Source organism: Crocuta crocuta, unplaced genomic scaffold, assembly GCF_008692635.1.
Source record: "Crocuta crocuta isolate KB4526 unplaced genomic scaffold, BGI_CrCroc_1.0 scaffold160, whole genome shotgun sequence".
NCBI classification, from domain to species: domain Eukaryota; kingdom Metazoa; phylum Chordata; class Mammalia; order Carnivora; family Hyaenidae; genus Crocuta; species Crocuta crocuta.
The window spans coordinates 1870724-1890198 of NW_027527591.1; the positions used below are offsets into that span (position 1 = coordinate 1870724).

The following is a 19475-nucleotide window of genomic DNA, read 5'->3' on the forward strand; positions in this document are numbered from 1 at the left end:
TTTTTTTTTTTCTTAAATAGTTTATTGTCAAGTTGGTTTCCATATAACACCCAGTGCTCATCCCAACAAGTGCCCTCCTCCATGCCCACCACCCCCCTCCCCTCTCCCCCACCTTCATCAGTCCTCAGTTTATTCTCAACATTCAAGAGTCTCTCACGGTTTGCCTCCCTCCTTCTCCCCAACTATTTTCCCCCTTCTTCTCCCACTTCGTCCTCTGTTAGCTTCCTCCTAATCCACCTGTATGTGCAAACATATGGTATCTGTCCTTCTCTGCCTGACTTATTTCACTCTGCATAACACCGTCTGGTTCTATCCATGTTGCTACACATGACCAGATTTCATTCTTTCTCATTGCCATGTAGTATTCCATTGTATAAATATACCACATCTTCTTGATCCATTGGTCCGTTGATGGACACTTAGGTTCTTTCCATGTTTTGGCTATTGTTGAGGGTGCTGCTATGAACATTGGGGTACCCTATGCATCAGCACTCCTGTATCCCTTGGGTAAATTCCTAGCACTGCTGGGTCATAGGGGAGTTCTATTGTTAATTTTTTGAGGAACCTCCATACTGTTTTCCAGAGGAGTTGCACCAGTTTACATTCTCACCAACAGTGTAGGAGGGTGCCCATTTCTCCACATCCTCGCCAGCATCTAGAGTCTCCTGATTTGCTCATTTTAGTCGCTCTGACCGGTGTGAGGTGTTATCTCAGTATGGTTTTGATTTGTATTTCCCTGATGAAGAGGTACACTGAGCATCGTTTCATGTGTCTGTTGGCCATCTCGATGTCCTCTTTGGAGAAGCATCTGTTCATATCTTCTGCCCATTTCTTCACTGGATTATTTGTTTTTCAGGTGTGGAGTTTGGTGAGTTCCTTATAGATTTTGGATACTAGCCCTTTATGTGATATGTCATTTGCAACTATCTTTACATTCTGTCAGTTGCCTATTAGTTTTATTGATTAAAGATGTATCTGCCTTTGGCAAGCTAGGCCTTCACTTTAGATTTCTCAGGATTCACTGTCAGTGCTAGGATCATGGACAGCAGCTTCCCAGTCTTTTGATTTTCAGACTCTTTCCCTAGGATTTGTCTTGCTGTTAGATTACATGTTTCTTGGGCAAGAGTTTTGAACTGATCCTCATTTTGATAGAATAAAATCCAAATGTCAAACTATTATTTAAGTTCCTCCAAGTCCTACTATCAGCCTGCCTTTCCAGTTTTACCCCTTAGTCTATTCCGGCATGTACTAGATGCCCCATAAAGCTGGTCTAATTGTATTCTCTATACATTCAGATTTTCCCACTTTTCCTAACTTTAAAAGGAAAGAAAGCTAATTATACTGTAGACCTGTTATGCCCCAGTCCTGGTGCTAGACCCTTTTGTACATACTATGTGGAATTATTGTTACACAAGATAGGCAATATTGATCTTTAGCTATTTATAGCTGAGGAGCCTGAGGTTTTGACATTGTAAATGATTTGCTTCTAATCACTTAACTACTAACAGACCAAGCTGACTTTGGATAGAATTTTCATGAATCAGTGTCCACACCTCTTTCTCCTCATTATTCCATCTGGCCCATGTTATTTATTCTTTTACAACATGTTCTTCCCACATACTAATATCCACACATATTTATTTTCCCAACAAAGCTTTTATTTTCTTGCATTCAATTTCCTCTGTCTTAAATGGATTATTAGAAAAAAACTTTCATTGTAAACATTTATCATAACTATTACTAATGTTCATAACCTAGTTTCACTCAATTTTAAAGACTTCTACTATAATATTAACTCCTTAAAAGTAAAATACATGTTTTTTTTTTTAATTTATGCGCCCTCGGGGAGTGTACAGAATAACCCTCAGACAATATTGGGGATAAATTAGTGAATGAATGAAAGCTTGGCTAGCTATTCTCTATGAATTCTCCTAAACTACATAAGTCATTAATAAGGTAATATGTTACAAAATAAGCATTATAGTGCACTGCACTGCTGTTTGAGCTTGCTGATGATGTATGTAATGACCATGAATTGGCCTTTCATAGGGTAGCCATTATAGGAATCTAAGATGCTGTTCCATTTCCAAAATATTGGTTAATTTTCAGTGGCTGGTTTCAAATGCCACATTTTGATAGGATGCCGCCTTGCAGAGATTCTTTCTGAGGTGCTTGTTTTACCTCTGCCACTTCCTAACCACTGCAGAATGTATGTCTAGCCACAGAGCTACACATTCCTTTTTACTCAGCCTCCTGAAGCAAATACATTAACAATAGGGGTCTCCTGTGACACCACATATTTTCTTTCAGGGTTCATTATAACTCATTTTGCCTGAGTGGGTGGTAATATCATTTACTGCTACTATATTAAAAACATAAAAGCATAAATAACATTAATGCAGACTTTTTTTGCTTATTGCCTCTAACTGAATGCCCTTGACATCAGGATCAGTATAGAATATTATAATAACATTGACATGAATATTTAATATAAGAACTTGCATATAAATCATGGTTTCAAATTTAATATATCTGATGATAATAATTAAGTTCATTATAAGAAAGTAGAGGAGATAAGAAAGAAATAAATGATAGGACAAATGATTTCTATATATGAATTATCCTATGTGAGCATGAGACCAGAAAGTAAAAAATGGAAGACTTAATTAAAGTCACTGTTGTATCTTGAATAAATCATAAAGAACACAATCCAGACTTCTCCTTCATCAGAGGTATATTTGAGATATTTTAGTAGGTATTAAAGGAATACCTAATTGTATTTAGTTGTTTGTTGTTACATACTTTTAGTATAACTGTCATTAATTAACAGATTATTCTTGCAAATTAGAAACACAATAGATGTCTTCCTTTAAAGGAAGTGCAGTATCTAAGAAAATAGAATTGAGTATCAATTCCCCAAATTATACAAAATGGAAAATCATAGATCCTAAGTGACTACATAAGGTTTATTACCAAAATTACTAGCTTCTTATCTATTGTAAGTCAAATTTAATTTTAAAAATAATTGATGGAACATTCCTAGAAACAACTTATCCTATGCAGAAATGAGAATAAAGGCATGAGTTAGTCCCCTCCTGCAAAGGCTATTTAGCATTTTGTTATTGGTGGATTACTTCTAAGTAGTTGAGGATAAGTTGTACTCAACTTGCTTTATGCAAAAAAATGGCTACTGAGTACCTATTAGAATGTCACTTCATAAAGATTCTGTTAACAACTTAATCTTATCAGTGATAATTCCTATCAGGACACTAAGATAATGAGCACAAAATCTTCTGGGTCTACCTGGTTGCCTAATAGACATTAATAGATCCTGAGGAGATAACATGATAGGAAGAGTCCTGGCTGTGAATATAATGAGAACTAGATTCACATCCCAACTTAGCTACTTACTAAATTTAGGATCTTGGCAAATTGCTATCCTTCTCAAACTTGTCTCCTTATCAGTTACACATAATAGTATCTGTTGGACAACACTGTCCCGAGGACTGTTCATATGTAAAATCATCAGCATAGTGCCAGGCACCATTCAACAAAAAGAAACAATTATGATGATCTGATGGAATTCTTTAATAGATGACTTTTTGTTTATTTTTTAATAGGTAACTTTAAAAATATAATAATGTTTACTAACAACTAAAAAGCTATAGTTAAACTAAATACTGGTCTTACAGATTAAATAAATCGTACAGAAATTGAGTTTTATTTATAAAGAGAATTGAGTTTCATTTAGAGAGATTTCATTATGTACAATGAAATCAGTAAATCATTATTTGTAAATTAATCATTATTCCTTTCCCCCTGGTGGTAGAATCTATAGCTTTAGATGATTTATTCTATTCCTAGTATGTTTCTGTTTTCATTCTTTTTTTTTAAATTTTTAACATTTATTTATTTTTGAGAAACAGAGAGACAGAATGTGAGTGGGAGAGGGGCAGAGGAGAGGGAGACACAGAATCTGAAGCAGGCTCCATGCTCCAAGCCGTCAGCACCGAGTCTGATGAAGGGCTCAAATTCACAGACTGTGAGATCAAGACCTAAAGTCATGACATGAAAATCATGACATGAATTTGGACACTTAATTTACTGAGCCACACGGGCACCCATGTTGTCATTCTTTACAGCATATTGCAGTGTCTGTGGCTGCTATAACAAAGGACCACAAAATTGGTGACTTACAACAACAGAAATATGTTAAATCACATTTCTGGAGGCCAGACTTCTGAAATCAAGGTGTTGGTAGGTCTGCATACCATCCAGAAGCTTTAAGGCAAAACCTATACCTTGCCTCCTCTAGCTTCTGGTGGCTGCAGGTGCTCCTTGGCCTGTGGCTACATCACTGTCATCTGTGCTGCTTCTTCAGGTTGCATTCTGCTCTGTGTGTTTGTATCTAATCTCCTTCTACCTTTCTCTATAAGGATACTTGTAATGGCATTAAGGCCACCTGGACCATCTAGGATGATCTCCTCATGTCAAAAGTCCTAGCTTAATCATATCTGTGCAGACATTTTTTTTCCAAATTAGGTAATATTCACAGGTTCTTGAGATTAGAATTTGGGTATATTTTAGGATTCAACTACAGTGACTGTTTAGCAATATCTCCCATGGGCAAGAGGAATGGGTATTGGTATGGCATGCATGCCATGTTTTGTCAACAGTGACCCAATCTGTCATTTTACGAATAAATATTAGGTTATGTGACTTGTCCAAGATTACTGCATCAGAGGAATCCCAGTAGGACTCATGTGGTATACAAAGCTGGAGTGATGATAGAGAGTTTAGCAAAGGAGTTTTAATAAAGATATGGACAGGGTTGAGGGACACCAACGGATTGTTGAAGTATCTCAACACTAGTAATGGAACTGCTAGGCCTGAAAGAGCAAGGAGAAGGTTACCATGAACTGACAGCAGTGAGGCCTTTGGGGGTTGCAGGAAAGTGGAGGTGAAGGATAAATACTAACCTCACTCTCCTCTTTCAATATTCTGCTCTTGCTTTTCATTGGCTGACCCCTAATGAAACCTAGGAGACAAGATAAACTGTTGTAATCCATTTAGTTCAGTTTCACTGGATACATGGAAAAGTGAAGAAGGATGTAGACTGGATACTGAGCAGCAAAGAGAAATAGCAGGCCAGTCCCACAGATCATTAGTATCATAGCTGGAAACAGTCTTAGCTTCTTTATTACAAAATTTGTTATAATTTTCAGCATGTCAAATTTAATTCAACAAATATTTATTGAATACATGCGATGTTAAAGCTCTCTATGTGGCACTACGAAAATGCCTAGAATGTTTTATTGGTAATAACAAAAATAGATCAGAGGTAAAGAAAAAATCAGATTCTTTTAAAAATAGTGATGAGAGTCTGAACTTAAGTAGGTGTCAGAATGAAAATACATAGAACCCTGTATATTTGAACTCCAATGGAATAAACAATTAATAAAACTTTACAAAATGTTCACTATGAGTAGAATGAAAAACAATGGGAAAAGAATGTCAAATAGGAATCCAAGATTTGAAAACCAAATTAGAAAATGTTTCTGAAATACAAAAAATTAAAAGTTATCAGATAAGCTCTTATGAAGAAATTTACCTGTGCCTTAAATTTGAGTTCTATGTCAAGATGACCAGAAAACATTTGAAAAAGGGGTGATTCCTGGGATGAGGTAGGGTGGGAGGGGAGAAATATAAAAATTACAATGTTCTGTTCATTTGTTAAGAAAATTACATTGCTTCCTTACTATGAATCAAATGCTCTATAAGAATTCGGTAATGGACTAATGAATATGATCAAATAATATTTCTGCTTTCAGAATAATCATCAGTGATGGAAGATTTAACAAATAATTAATAAAAATTAGATAGGAGATACATGTTTATAAAAAGCTATTTGTTCCTGATCAGAGGTGACAGATGAAATTATAGGAATGGAAAAGAAAGCNGGTTAAATGTTTATTTTTGAGAGAGAGAGGAAAAAATGAATGAGCAAGGGAAGGGCAGAGAAACAGGGAGACAGAGGATCTGAATCAGGATCTGTGCTGATAGCAGAAGATCCTAATGTGGGGCTCTAACTCACAAACTGTGAGATCATGACCTGAGCTAGAATTGGACACTTAGCCAACTGAGCCACTCAGGCACCACATTATGTTTGGGATATTTTAGACAGGTATTTTGCACAGATATTTTGGATATGATTATAATGAATTTTGTTTTCTATCTTGTAAATAGCAATGGTATTTAGAGTTTCAAACTAAAACAAATCATGAAAAACTACAAGATTTTATACTGACTCCATATATTTTTGATAACTGTCAAATTCCTTAAAGTTATAAAATTATAGATGCAAGAGATTACAGATGAAAACAAAGAATATTAGGGACAAAATCAAAGTAACATTTCCACATTTAATATACAGAAAGAAAAAGCAGGTACTAATAATTGTAATAAGAGCACTCAGACTGAAGATTTAAGATAGAATAAAATATTAACATCAGCCGCAGAGAGATTTTCAAAAAGTAGCATGGTCAGTGAGATAAAACAGTGCAGAAACTCAGGAAAATGTAAAAATGGAAGAATAAACCAGGTGACTGGTAGAAAGTTTACTATTTCTTTTTTCAAAAATGATTTGAATACTAAGAATATAGTAAGTTTTAGAAAAACTAGAACCCCAGGGAATGAAGGACTATATAATGACGAAATAGCCAAAGTGAAAATAGCAAATATTCCCAAAGTAAATAAATGGCAAATATAAGGAACTTTTGCTTTTAGGATAGAGTACATTTAAGTATACAGTGAAGGTGCCAATATGGAGTGAAGATGAAGTTGCACTAGAGATAAACAATGACAAAATCATTCATAGGAACAAAACAGAATGGTGTCAGGAACACAATATGCAGAGTAAATACTACTGTGAATGGTAAAATATTGTTTTTGTTATTTATGTTGTTTTTTTGCCTACCCAGAGATACACATCATAATAAATGTAATGGACTCAGTAAGAAATTTTAAAATACAGCAAAGGACTATTTTTGGAAGATCAAATGAGGAGACTGAGGACCAATCTCCATGGACCCATACCTTTCTCTAACAACATCTGAAAGTTTGAAAATTCAGATGGTGGCAGTTACTTCTGGCCAACGAGTAGCAAAATGGGAATATGAAGGGGAAAAATTATATGATGACAGTACATGCTTTATTATAATAATCAACACTGGAGTTCAGGCTGAGAGGAGCAAATGAAGCATAACAGAAAGCAGGGATGAAAAAAGCAGGCATCATAAAAAAAATTATGATTAAATCCAGTCTTCTTCTCACTACTGCAAAACTTTTCATTACCTGGCCCCTACTTGCATTTCCAATTTTATCTCATTGCTATTACAGCTCTTGCTCAATTCCAGACCCTTGAGTCTTGTCAGAGCTTCTCAAATTTGCCAAGTTCTTAGGCTCTTTTCTTGAATTTGTCTATCTGGCTGGATCTCACAATTCAGATCTCAGGACACATTTCCTGACTACCCTTATTTAAAGTAGCTCTGAAACCACCATCATACTATCTATGACAATGTTCTATTTATTTTGTCCATACCCTTTAAATGACTTATAATTACTTATGCAACTGTTTTATATTTGTTTTTCCTCTGTATTGGTTTTCTCTCCTGGTAGAATGAAAGCTTCATGAGAATAGAGATGGTGTTGTAGACCCAACTTCAGTAACAGTGGCAAGCACATTGTAGGTCCTCAATAAATACTTTTAAGTGAGTAAATGTATAACAAAGGGATAGGAAAATATAATAAGGATGAAGGGAAATTCATTGTAACTAAGGGTAAGGGAAGGTAGGAAACACAACCAGAAAGTGGAAAGCTATCTAGTATAGAATTATTCATGAAGTTCTTCATCCTGTAGCACTGTTAAGTAATGTCTAAATCTAAGATCCAGCTACTCAATGGGTGAATTGTGGAGTATGGAAATGGAAATTTTTGACATCAAAAGTTAGAAGAATCCTAACTTTTATTAGGACACAATAATATATAAAAATGATAGCAGAGATTAGAAGAGTGCTGAGATGACTGAACAATATGGACAAGCTTAGATTTAATGGCATATTAATTCACTCTGTCTAATTGCTGCTCACCTACTCAAGTAAATCAGTATTTATTCTAGATGTTGAGGAAACAGATGAGGATTTCATTTATTTTATTATCTAGATACCATCTGCAGCAAAACATGTTTGTAAAACATTATTATGGACCAATAATTTTATTTCATTTGTCATCACTGCTGTCATCATTATTTTCTTTCTTTTCTTCATCACCATCACCCTCACTATCTTTAGGAGAGGCGTTTGTGCCAAGCACTCACAAATCTGCTGACTGTTGAGTAAAACACAGTTTTATGTCTACATTGTCTTTTTTTTACCCTCTATCCTCCTTTTTTATCTTCCTTATCCCTGATACAGTGAGATTTTACCCATTTTCAGCTGGAGGGTATTGAAGTAATGGTCCATAGACATAATGAAACAGTGAAAGCTTGGCTGAAGTTAACATTAAAAAAAAAGAATATCACATAAGTTTTCACTGGCCATATGTTTTTTTTTTCTTTTTCTTTTTGTGAAACCACTGATCAACATGAGTGAGAAAACAAATTTAAGTGGCAAGGTATAAACATCTGAAGACTGGGCAAAATGATGCCTTAATATGACAAATGGTATTGCTTGCTTTTATTATTGTACAGAAATGTCTTCCCTTCAGACACAAATAGAGATACAAATAGCATAGGCAACAGAAAAATATCACACATGCTTCAGAGGTTTTTGTTTATGCCCTGGTCGTCCCTTGATAGTTAAAAAAAGTCCTTATTCAAACCAGACTTCATTATAAAGAAAAATGCTCTTGATTTAGAGTTTTTGCTGTAGCACCTGTTACATTCTTCCCCTCTGTCCAATGAGAAAACTCTAATTCACCTACAAGAAAAATTTTTATAAAGAAATAGGGAAAACAAAGACAGAAACTAATTTGATTTCTGAAAAAAAATAGATAATGCACCTGTCAACTTGTATTTATTCCAGTGGCCTTCAGTGACATTTTCTAGTGACAGCAGCGAAGATTCCAAAATTGCTTCCATAGGCCCCACACAGAGATAGGTAACAGGGGACATTATTAACTTCAACACAGAGCAATTTATTGAAACCCAACACTCCATTATTAAAATATTGGAATTTTTTCCCTCTCTATCCCTCTCATCACTCTAAATGAATCCACGTTCCCTTTTCTTTATCTCTTTCCCTATCCCCCAAAAAAGCCATCTGCTATTTCCTTTATGAAAAAAATAAAACCTACAATTAGTGTCTTGTTCATCTTTTATTTCTCAAAAAAAGAGAACTATTATGCAAATACTCTGCAATTTGGTTTCAAATACTCTTTGTAGTGTGATGAGCAATTTTCCTTAATACAACCCCAGCTTTTTTGCCAGGACTTACTAATAGATTTTGTTAAAAGAGAACTTTCATGTGACTTTTTTACACTCTTCTGATGTAAACTTTTTGCATGCATATTTAGAATGAAATTATCATTACTCCTTGAGTTGTAAGAGAAAAAAAAAACATTGTTTATATTTTTCATCCTGAAAAAGAAGCCTAAAATAACCTAAAAATCATTCTTTTACCTTAAATTTCATCATTTTCTTCCTCAAGAAATGGTCTGTACCAAATAATAGTCTCAGTAAATCTGATAAATATGTTTTCTTTGGCTTTTTCTGAAAGCAAATGGTAAGTGATGGCAGTTTTCCTGTTAGTGCAAATTTGTTGTTTGATTTTAGTTGATCCTCAGGAACTAAAGTATAATTTGACCCAGTTCTTCAGGTACATCTGATGTCAGGTGTTTAGAGCTGTTTTCTTGTTAACACAATAAGCATCTACAGTATGAGGTGCTGATGGAACTGAATCAGAAATCCTGAGTCTTAACCCTGATCCTGCCGGTTTTCATATGACCTGGGGCAGTAAGCTCACCACGTTGGTTTTCTCCTTTTACAGCTGAGAATCACTGCCTCCTTTGACTGCTTCTAGGCTTATAAGGAGGATCAAACCACCGTTGCAAGTTACTCCTTTTGCAATGGATTTCAGATACGTTTCTTGGCAGTGTTCCAGAGGTCCTCAACTTTCCTATTCCTTACAGTAGCTTTACCTGGGGAGCTTGCTACAAATACAGTTTTGTGATCAATTTCTAGACCAGATTATCTAGGAGTGGGGCCAGGATAACTACTTGTAATGACACACCTCATGCTCATGAAAGACTGAGAGCCACTAGAAGAGAAATAGAGAAAATGCAATCAATATAAAGCTAATGTAATTAGATAATATCTAATTTTGTGTTTGATTAAATTTATTTAATTTGATTACATGTTTTGCTTATTTGTTGGTTTATATGTGTATTTCTATATGTGTGCATATCAGAGTTCAGTGAAGGAATCCTGTGGTTACTTTCAATATTAATGTTAATAATTAATTAATGAATAACAATACTGGATTAAATAACAGGTAATATTACTTGCTAACATTCCTATCTGTGTTCTCCTTATAACCACATTGATTTACTTTATTTCAAATGTTTACTAAAATATGCAGCAAGTACAACCAAAATGTTTCTACTTTTTGGACCCAGATGAGGCCATATTCATACTAATGACTCAAATTTCTGGCCTTGCTCGTGATGCAGAAACTCTAGTCCATAAAGAAATTTCCCCAAATAGTTTGGGCAGTTGCTGAGTGTCTCATAGTACCTATAAACTACTCAGTGCTCTTTGGGCTGCTAGTCCTCAAGGTGTTGCTATGGTGGTGGGCTCATCAAGGAAGCATTAAAACTGGTATCCTCCCCGTTCTTTGCCTCTGGTTGCCTAGGGCTATTGGGGAGGAAGAATGGCAGCATCTTCTTGGAAGCTATCTGGAAAACAATAATTTCAGCTGCTTACAGAGACTCAGAATAGTCTTTTGAGTAGGGCTGATAGCATTTTATCAGCTTATTTTTTCTGTTTGGCATGTAAGGTCCTATTTGTTTTAAATTGTAGTAAATATACTTAAAATAACTTTATTGGAGTCTAACTTTAAGATGCACTAAATAACTATCATATGTCCAATTTTATCTTCATTAAACAAAAATAACATGATTATGATAAGAAATTAGAGCTGTTTTCTCATTTCATAAAATGATAAAGTTGAAGTAGACAATTTTTCATGGTCTCACTCAGCTATCATATTTTATGATTCTGTGACTAATACATAACTTGAAATTTTGGAAATGAAATAAAATTGAGTAAAGGCAAATTTATGGAGTAAATTCTAAGGTTTGTTTTTCTACATAAATCCACAATGGGCATATTGCTTATCATTGTTTTAAGTTTTGATATTTATAATTTATAAATTACACATGTGTATTCTATCTGACTCCAGACTAATAATGGATGACTTACCTTTGGTTCCCCTTATACTTTGTACAAATAATTACATTTGTATGGATTATTGTACTCCAGAACCAAAAATCAAAAGTTAAAAATCTGCAGTGTAAGTCAAGATTCAATATAAACTTACTTAGCAGTGGGTAAAATCAAATATTATCCATATTACAAAAGACAAAATACTAATATTAATTTTATATGCATTTATTTCTATAACATTGTCCATCTTAATAAGTGTATAGTCTTTGTTTTTCACTTAATTTTACTTGAATTAAATCACTTTAAGAATATAATAGCTGTAGTAGTGTCTTTTCATTTTTAATGGTTTCCATTGAATGAGAATACATTTCCAAAATTATTATTAGCACCATTAATATAGTGAGTGCTATAAAGGAATTTGATTTGAAATTAGTTTTTGTTTTTGTTTTAATAGGAAGCTTTGATCATGGCAAGTATGGACCATCCGCACTTAGTCCGGTTATTGGGTGTGTGTCTGAGCCCAACCATTCAGCTGGTTACACAGCTTATGCCCCATGGCTGCCTGTTGGATTATGTCCATGAACACAAGGATAACATCGGATCCCAGCTGCTGCTTAACTGGTGTGTCCAGATAGCTAAGGTAAGTGCCCATCACTTCCCATGGAAATGCCTCTCCTCTCTTATCTCCTAATCTAGAATAGTAGATACTGAAAATATGTCAAGTCTGTCAGTATATTTAAGTAAAATAAATTACTTTTGCTATATTGAAAGATATAAGGAAGTATTTGCTTCAAATCACAAATCAAACACATTATATAGTTATATATTTTGGGAATTTTTACTGCTGTTTGTGTTATATTGACCAGATGCAAAACTGATCAGAAGAAAAAAAAAATGTTCCACCAAATTTTTTGGCTTTTTGTTTGTTTTAATATAGTTGAATTAAGAAACAAAATCCAAGAAAGAAAAGACAATGTAAGAATTACCCCATTTTAGATGATTTTATTAAGATAGTATGTACATTTAATCTCAGTATTAGAAATTACCAAATTCTAAATATTCTCCTAGACATTTTGATAATTCTCAATTAGTCTTTAACGGTTGGGGTTTCTCAGTCTAGCACAAGGTCTCAGGCATGTAACATGCATTAAGAAGAGGCACGGATCTCAGACCTGAGGTGATGGGGAAGTGGCACTGTGGGGACCTAGAGAACACCACTGCCCTCTAACAGGACTGTGGTTTTTCCCACCAGTGTTGTGGTCTTCCAAGTTTTCTGAGGGGTCAAAATTCTGGATTTTTTAAATGTGACTTATCCAAATTTAAATCTTGGCTCAAACTGCTGAAGTGTTCTGGAAGCCAAACGAAGCATTTATGCCTTGCAATCCACCATTGTGAAATTTCTGGTGTCCGTGTCCATGTTTTACATTCAAATATGTCTTGAAAATTCTCTCCTGGATAAATAGATGTGAAATGGGTTTTAATTCTCTATTTGAACCTTTGTTTACATCACAAATTGACCTAATGTTCAGTTAAATCTATAGATATGTTCATCTTTGCATTTGTATTATGTAAATGCCACAATGTTAATTTAGTAATTCTAGTGTATTTCTTTTTACAGCCTATGAATGAATAAAAATTTATTTCCCAGAATAGAAATTTGAGGTAATTCTTAAAATGTAAACCCAAAAATTATCTAAGGGAAAAGCCCAGTTTGTTTTCTATACCATAAATTCCATTATAGTTTCACAATGGATCATGTATTATATTTTTGTTACTATTAACTATCGAACTCACAACTTAGATAATTTTTTATAATAATGAAATTTGAAACACAACTCTTCAAAAATTGATTTACTTACCTAAGAACTTCAGTAAATTATGAGGTGAGCTAAGCATGCTATAGAAATTCTCAAATCATTCTAGCACTATAAATGAAAACAAAACTAAATTTCAAATTTCTTTGCTGTTCTCTATGTTTTCTGCAGTGTTCTTCATAATTTAGGTTTTGTCCTTAGGGATTCATGACATTAATATATCATTTATGCAAGGCTGTACACTCTAATAATAGTAGCTACTTTGAGTTCCCTGAATAATTGCACTGTTTAAAGCCATTTTACCTGTGTAAATGCCATCCTTTCTGCTTAGAAATCTTTCCTCATAGCTTCTTGATCACATACCATGATCCTTTTCATCCATCGTTGCTGATTGGGTTCCTCCCCTTATGGAACCTTCCCTACTCAACCTTTTTCTCCAAACAGAAGCAAATTCTTTTGTGTCTCCATTGGTTTCGGTCATTGGTATCTTGAACACATTTTTATTATTTAAGTGGTATACTATGTAGTTTACATAATTGTCTAACTGTATGACAAGTTTATTTAGTCATTAACATTTTAATACACATTTGTAGACACCTTCCATGTACTGGATGCTATGCTGCCTGAATTGTCTAGGGACAAAAAACATGGACATGGGCTGGTTGTCTTTGTATACCCTAATGACCAGAATAGTTAACAGATAAAACAATTAATAATGGGATTATACTCAATATTTTGGTTCACATTTTAAAGAAAAATAATTACAGGGGACACTTAAGGAAAGCACCCTTGATTCCTGAGGGAGAAGAAGATTTGGCTATTGGATTAAAATTTAGGCAGAAGAAAGATTCCACAAGAACCATATAGATATGATGACCTTGTAACTCATCATCCAACTGGAACATTTTTGGGAGTGAAAGAAGGCTCTATCACTAGTTACACAAAGACAACAGGGACACAAATTCCTTAATCAGAACAAGGTATGTGGCAATCTTGTGTAGCATGAACAGTTTGGATTTAATTATAAATACAGTAGATATTGAAGTATTTTACATTCTAACGGGACATTGCCAGTTTATGTATGGAGCTGAGATCAAGGCAATCCAAGAATTAAAATGAGGATAACAGTCAGAAGTCTGGGGGTAATGAAAATAAGGAGAAGTAAATAGGATTAAGATATATTTTTGAGGGGCATCTGGGTGGCTCAGTTGGTTTAGTGTCCGACTTAGGCTCAGTTCATGATCTCGCGGTTCGTGGGTTTGAGCACCGCATCGTGTTCTTTGCTGACAGCTCAGAACCTGGAGCCTGTTTTGGATTCTGTGTCTCCCTTTCTCTCTGCCCCTCTGCTGCTCATGCTTTGTCTCTCTCTGTCTCAAAAATAAATAAACTATAAAAAAGATATATTTTTGAAATAAATTTAGGCATCTGAATGCTGATAAGTTGTGGGAAATATGGTGGTGCTATTTCCTGAGCTGGTGAAGTCTGAGGAATTGAACACAGTTGTAGAAAAAAATTCAAGAGTTCAGTTCCAGACATGGCAAATTGCAAAGGTTTATAGAACATGAAAGTGGAGCTTTAGATTAGGTTGTTGAATTTGGTTGCAACTCTCAATATAGACTGAAGAGTTATAGGTATTTAAATATATAGGAAAATTTGCAGTTACCTAGCTACTCAGTCTGATTCATATTTCTTCCCAGCACCAAAAATTGGTATAGTAGCCATTCAATAAACATTAATAAATATTTTTAATGCATGAAGAACATGAAAAAGTCTACCCATAAGGAGGGAACCCTTCCTTCATCTTTTTTTTTTCTATTTTGGGGCAGACTTGTGTAGTGGAAATAGGTTTAGGATCAGAAGGAGCTACATTAGTATGTTGGTCCCCACTTTTTGGTTTTGTGAGTTTGAGTGAATTATTCAACCTTTTCGAATTTTTGTCTTAATGTATGAACAGAGTTCATAATCACTACCTTCTTATTTCCAAAATGAGTATAATGGTATCTACTTCTGGTAGGCCAAAACTCCCTACCCTGAAATATGTTATATCCCGTCCACAGCACCTATGAATATGTTACTTTGCATGTTAAAAGGGAATTGTGAATGTTATTAAATTAAGGAATTTGAGATGAAGAGATTACCCTGGATCATCCAAGTGGGCCTAATGTACTCTAAGAATTCTTGTAAGTAGGAGGCAGAAGGATCAGAGTAAGTGAAGATATAAAAATGGGAGCAAAGCTAGAGTGATGTGCATTGAAGATACAGAAGGACCACAGGCTGGAAAATAGAATCTACCTCTAGAAAGGAAGTAGATTCTCCTTACAATACTCAGGACTGCCGCACCTTGATTTTATTCCAGTTTACAAACCAATTCGGGACTTCTGAAGTCCACAACTGTAAGAAAATAAATCTGTATTGTTTTAAGCCATTAAATCTATGGTAATTAGATACAGCAATAAAAAAACTAATATACTTCCTCATAGTGGTTTGCAAATATTAAATAAAACAGTCCAATGTAGCTTCCTTGGCTCAGCTCCTGGAACATGGAGCTGTTTAAAAACAATCTCTTTTTTATTAAGTATAAGATGAAAGCCTCAACACAGAGAATTGTTTTAAAAATGTCTATAAAATGTAAGTAATATGGTCTGAGTAAACACAAGTATTTTTAAAATAGTTATTCCAGTAACTTAGAGGCTTTGTCTTCTTTGCTTTCAATTCTTACCAAGAAAGGCTCAAGAAGGTATGATAGCATCATAATTGCTTCAATACTCATTTTGTTTGGCTGCATCCTTTTTTTTTTCAATGATAAACTTGGGGATACTGTAAAATAACTGATGTATATTAGTGTTATAACATACCTGTGGGAAATACAACAATATGTAGGAAAATAATAATTATAGCTACCATCAACCAGCTCTTACTCTGTGCAAACCACTACTCTGTATATTTTTTTCATTAATTAGTCTCATCACAGACCTATGTAGTAAGTACCATTATGATTTTCATTTCACAGATAAAATCACAGAGACTGTAAGTTACTTGATTAAATTCGTATGGCTAATACATAAATAGTGGAACCACTAATCTGTGTTTTTATATATAAGGTAGACAGTATTTTTAACAAGTTTTACCCGTATTGCCAGTTTCCTTTCCATATTTCCTTCAGTACATCATTCTACAAAACTCTATGTCATAGAAAATACAAATTTAAACACCAAAATTGTTTGGCAGCCATATTAACTCTGTAAATGCTGTATTTGGAACTTGGTTTAATTTGATAAGCAGAGCAGGATATATATTATTTAATGTTCATATAATACTATATGCCTTCCTGGTACTTTATGAATCCAGGATAGAAATAATGATGAGAATTCCTTCCTTCACACTTGTTGCTAACAAGTTGGGCAAGCCCTTTTTAAGACAACTTAGCAGATTCTAAAAAGTGTATGTGAATTCAGAGTAACAGAACTTCATGGTGAGTAACACCAATGATGACTGAGTCTATGTGGATAAAGCATGTCTTATACACTTGGCATCTGGTTGGTGATTTAGGTGCATTGTGTTATTTAATCTTTACTGAAACTCTAGCAGGCACGGCTTATTATTCTTCTAATTTATAGACCAGAAAAATAGGGGAATTAAGTCCTAATGGAGAAAACAATAGATTGAAATACCTGTGTTCGAAGCAGGGAACTCTGGTACCTGATCAAGATCTTTAAGCCATTTAGCACCCTCCTCTCCAAACACATACATATCACTGCAGATTAAAGTCCCTTGCTGTCCTCAACAGCACTTCTGAATATGGAGCATGACATCTGTAGTGGTGTCTCATCATTTATCCCATGAAACAAAAGGTTCTATCATGAATAATACTTTTCATTTTCTTCATGAGAATTGTTTTATTGCCTTCTCATCAGCATCTATGTTACATTTTCTGGGAAAGCCTTAGATACTCATTCAACTTTGGGGAATTTTTTGAGCCAATATTTTATTTATAAAATATTTTGATAAAGTAAGCTCAAAACTTCTGTGAACAATTATGTAATGTAGATACTGATCACATGTGCCACTACAAATTAGAGGGTTTTTTTTTAATGTCTTAAGAATTTATTCATTTATTTTGAGAGAAGCACACATGAGGAGGGGGTGCAGAGAGATGGAGTGAGAGAGAGAGAAAATCCCAAACAGGCTCAGCGCCTTCAGCTCAAGGCCTGATGTGGGGCTCAAACCCATGAACTGTGAGGTGACGACCTGAGCCAGAAGTCAAGAGTTGGAGGCTTAACTGACTGACCCACCAGGAGCCCCAAAATTAGAAATTTAAAATGTGTAATTCAGCACTAGTTTGTGTTGAGCATACAGACTCTAGAACCAGTGTGACTGGGCTCTATTTCCATATCCATCACTTGTCAGCTGTGTCCCCTTAGATAAGCTAATCTCTTGAGCCTCCTGAAAAGGGGGGATAATAAAAGTACTTATTTCATGGAGTAATTTTGAAAACAAGGTAATATTCTCTGCTTAAAGTGCTGCTGAGCATACAATAAGAATGTATACTCTGTGTTCTTTTGAATATATTTGATATGAAGGCAATAGGGAAAGGCACTTAGATTCATAGTTAAAATGCTCTAATGATGTTATTTTTAAAATACTCAATTTTTGAATGTCAGCTATAAAAGACGTAGCATTTGTTCTTAGGTGATGCTGGGGATAGGAAGAGAGAATCCTATGATTAATATTTAATATTTCTGATTTTTGGAAAAAAGCCATGGTGTTAATGGCATAGCTAAATCTCATTTAATAACAATTCCCAGTTTAAATGAAAATAGAAGTTATTTTTCCTAGTCAGATAGCCACATTTTGAAAGAGACATAGATAGCTTATATATTTACCTTAATATTTTACATTTACATTTTATATCTTACTTAATTTACCATTTTTACCAGTATTATGTAACTTTGAATGCATTATATATTCTAATAAATTATCAATAGATCTTTAGAAAAATAGTGTAGCATGAATCTGAGACAAAGGTAAAATTATATTCAGAATATATACCTTCAGTGACTTTCCCAGGGTCATGCTGCAAACTAATCCAAGGATGAAGAATAATGGCCAAGTCATTGATTATCTCATGAAGATACATCATTCAGTTTTTCCCCACTAAAGAAGGAGCCTGATAAGTGAATACTTGCAAGGTCTCTGTCTATTATTTAGATCTATGTTTTCATTAGACATTTGAGATTTAAATCACAGAGGAGAATATCTGTGGTCTTTAGGAAAGATTCATTTATTTATTCATTTAAAAAATTTTGTTATAATGTATAGTTACCATCTCAAGATCCAGGGTTTCAAGAAAGAGCAATAGCCATAAGCCCCTCTATCATGATTTTTATATTCTATTGGGAAAGATAGATAGAAAAACCAAGTAGACAAAAAACATCACCTCATATGGTGAGAGATGAGAGACAGTGCCATCCATTGGTATTTTAGGGAAGAATTTAGAAGGAAGTAGTATTTGTGTTCCTAGTTTAGTTCCACCACTTATCATCTGTATGGCTTAGCCAAATTCCTTACTGTGTCTAAATCTATTTCCTCATCTATAAAATGGGCAACAGCCTCCATTTGTCCAGCTGTTGTGATGGTTAAATATGATCATAGATTGGCTTCGCACATTTGCTACCAAAGCTTTAGTGCTTAACAGGTTATTATAGTATTTATTAAAATTATAATTATTTAATATTTATTAGCATCAAAATTAATTTACACATGACTTTTACAGAAAGATAGCATAGTGTAACAGAAAGAATATGAACTATAGACAAATAAAATCTGGGTTTACATTCTGAATCTAGGGGCGCCTGGGTGGCTCAGTCAGTTAAACGTCCGACTTCAGCTCAGGTCATGACCTCACGGTTGGTGGGTTTGAGCCCCGCATAAGGCTTTGTGCTGACAGCTATCTCAGAGCCTGGAGCCTGCTTCGGATTCTGTATCTCCCTCTCTCTCTGACCCTCCCCTGCTCATGCTGCCTCTTTCTCTCAGAAATAAATAAAACGTTAAAATTTTTTTTGAAAAAAAAAAAATTCTGAATCTAATTGTGAGAACTTGGAGACCCATTTTTCCATTTTGCTAAACGAGAATACTTGTGTCTGCATAAAATGAAGCAAACCTATGTTTTCAAATTTAAATTAATAAATAGGAGAAACTGATTTTAATCTAAAAAAATAGAA

At 34.4% G+C, this 19475-nt stretch overlaps 1 protein-coding gene across 1 annotated transcript in view; it reads left to right on the forward strand.

The window, feature by feature from the left end:
* ERBB4 (erb-b2 receptor tyrosine kinase 4) overlaps positions 1–19475 on the forward strand; it is an 830995-nt gene that overhangs the window by 662445 nt on the left and 149075 nt on the right. The window contains exon 20 of the mRNA XM_077770965.1: positions 11895–12080. Coding sequence (XP_077627091.1) covers positions 11895–12080 — 186 coding nt within the window. The remainder of the gene's footprint in view (positions 1–11894; positions 12081–19475) is intronic.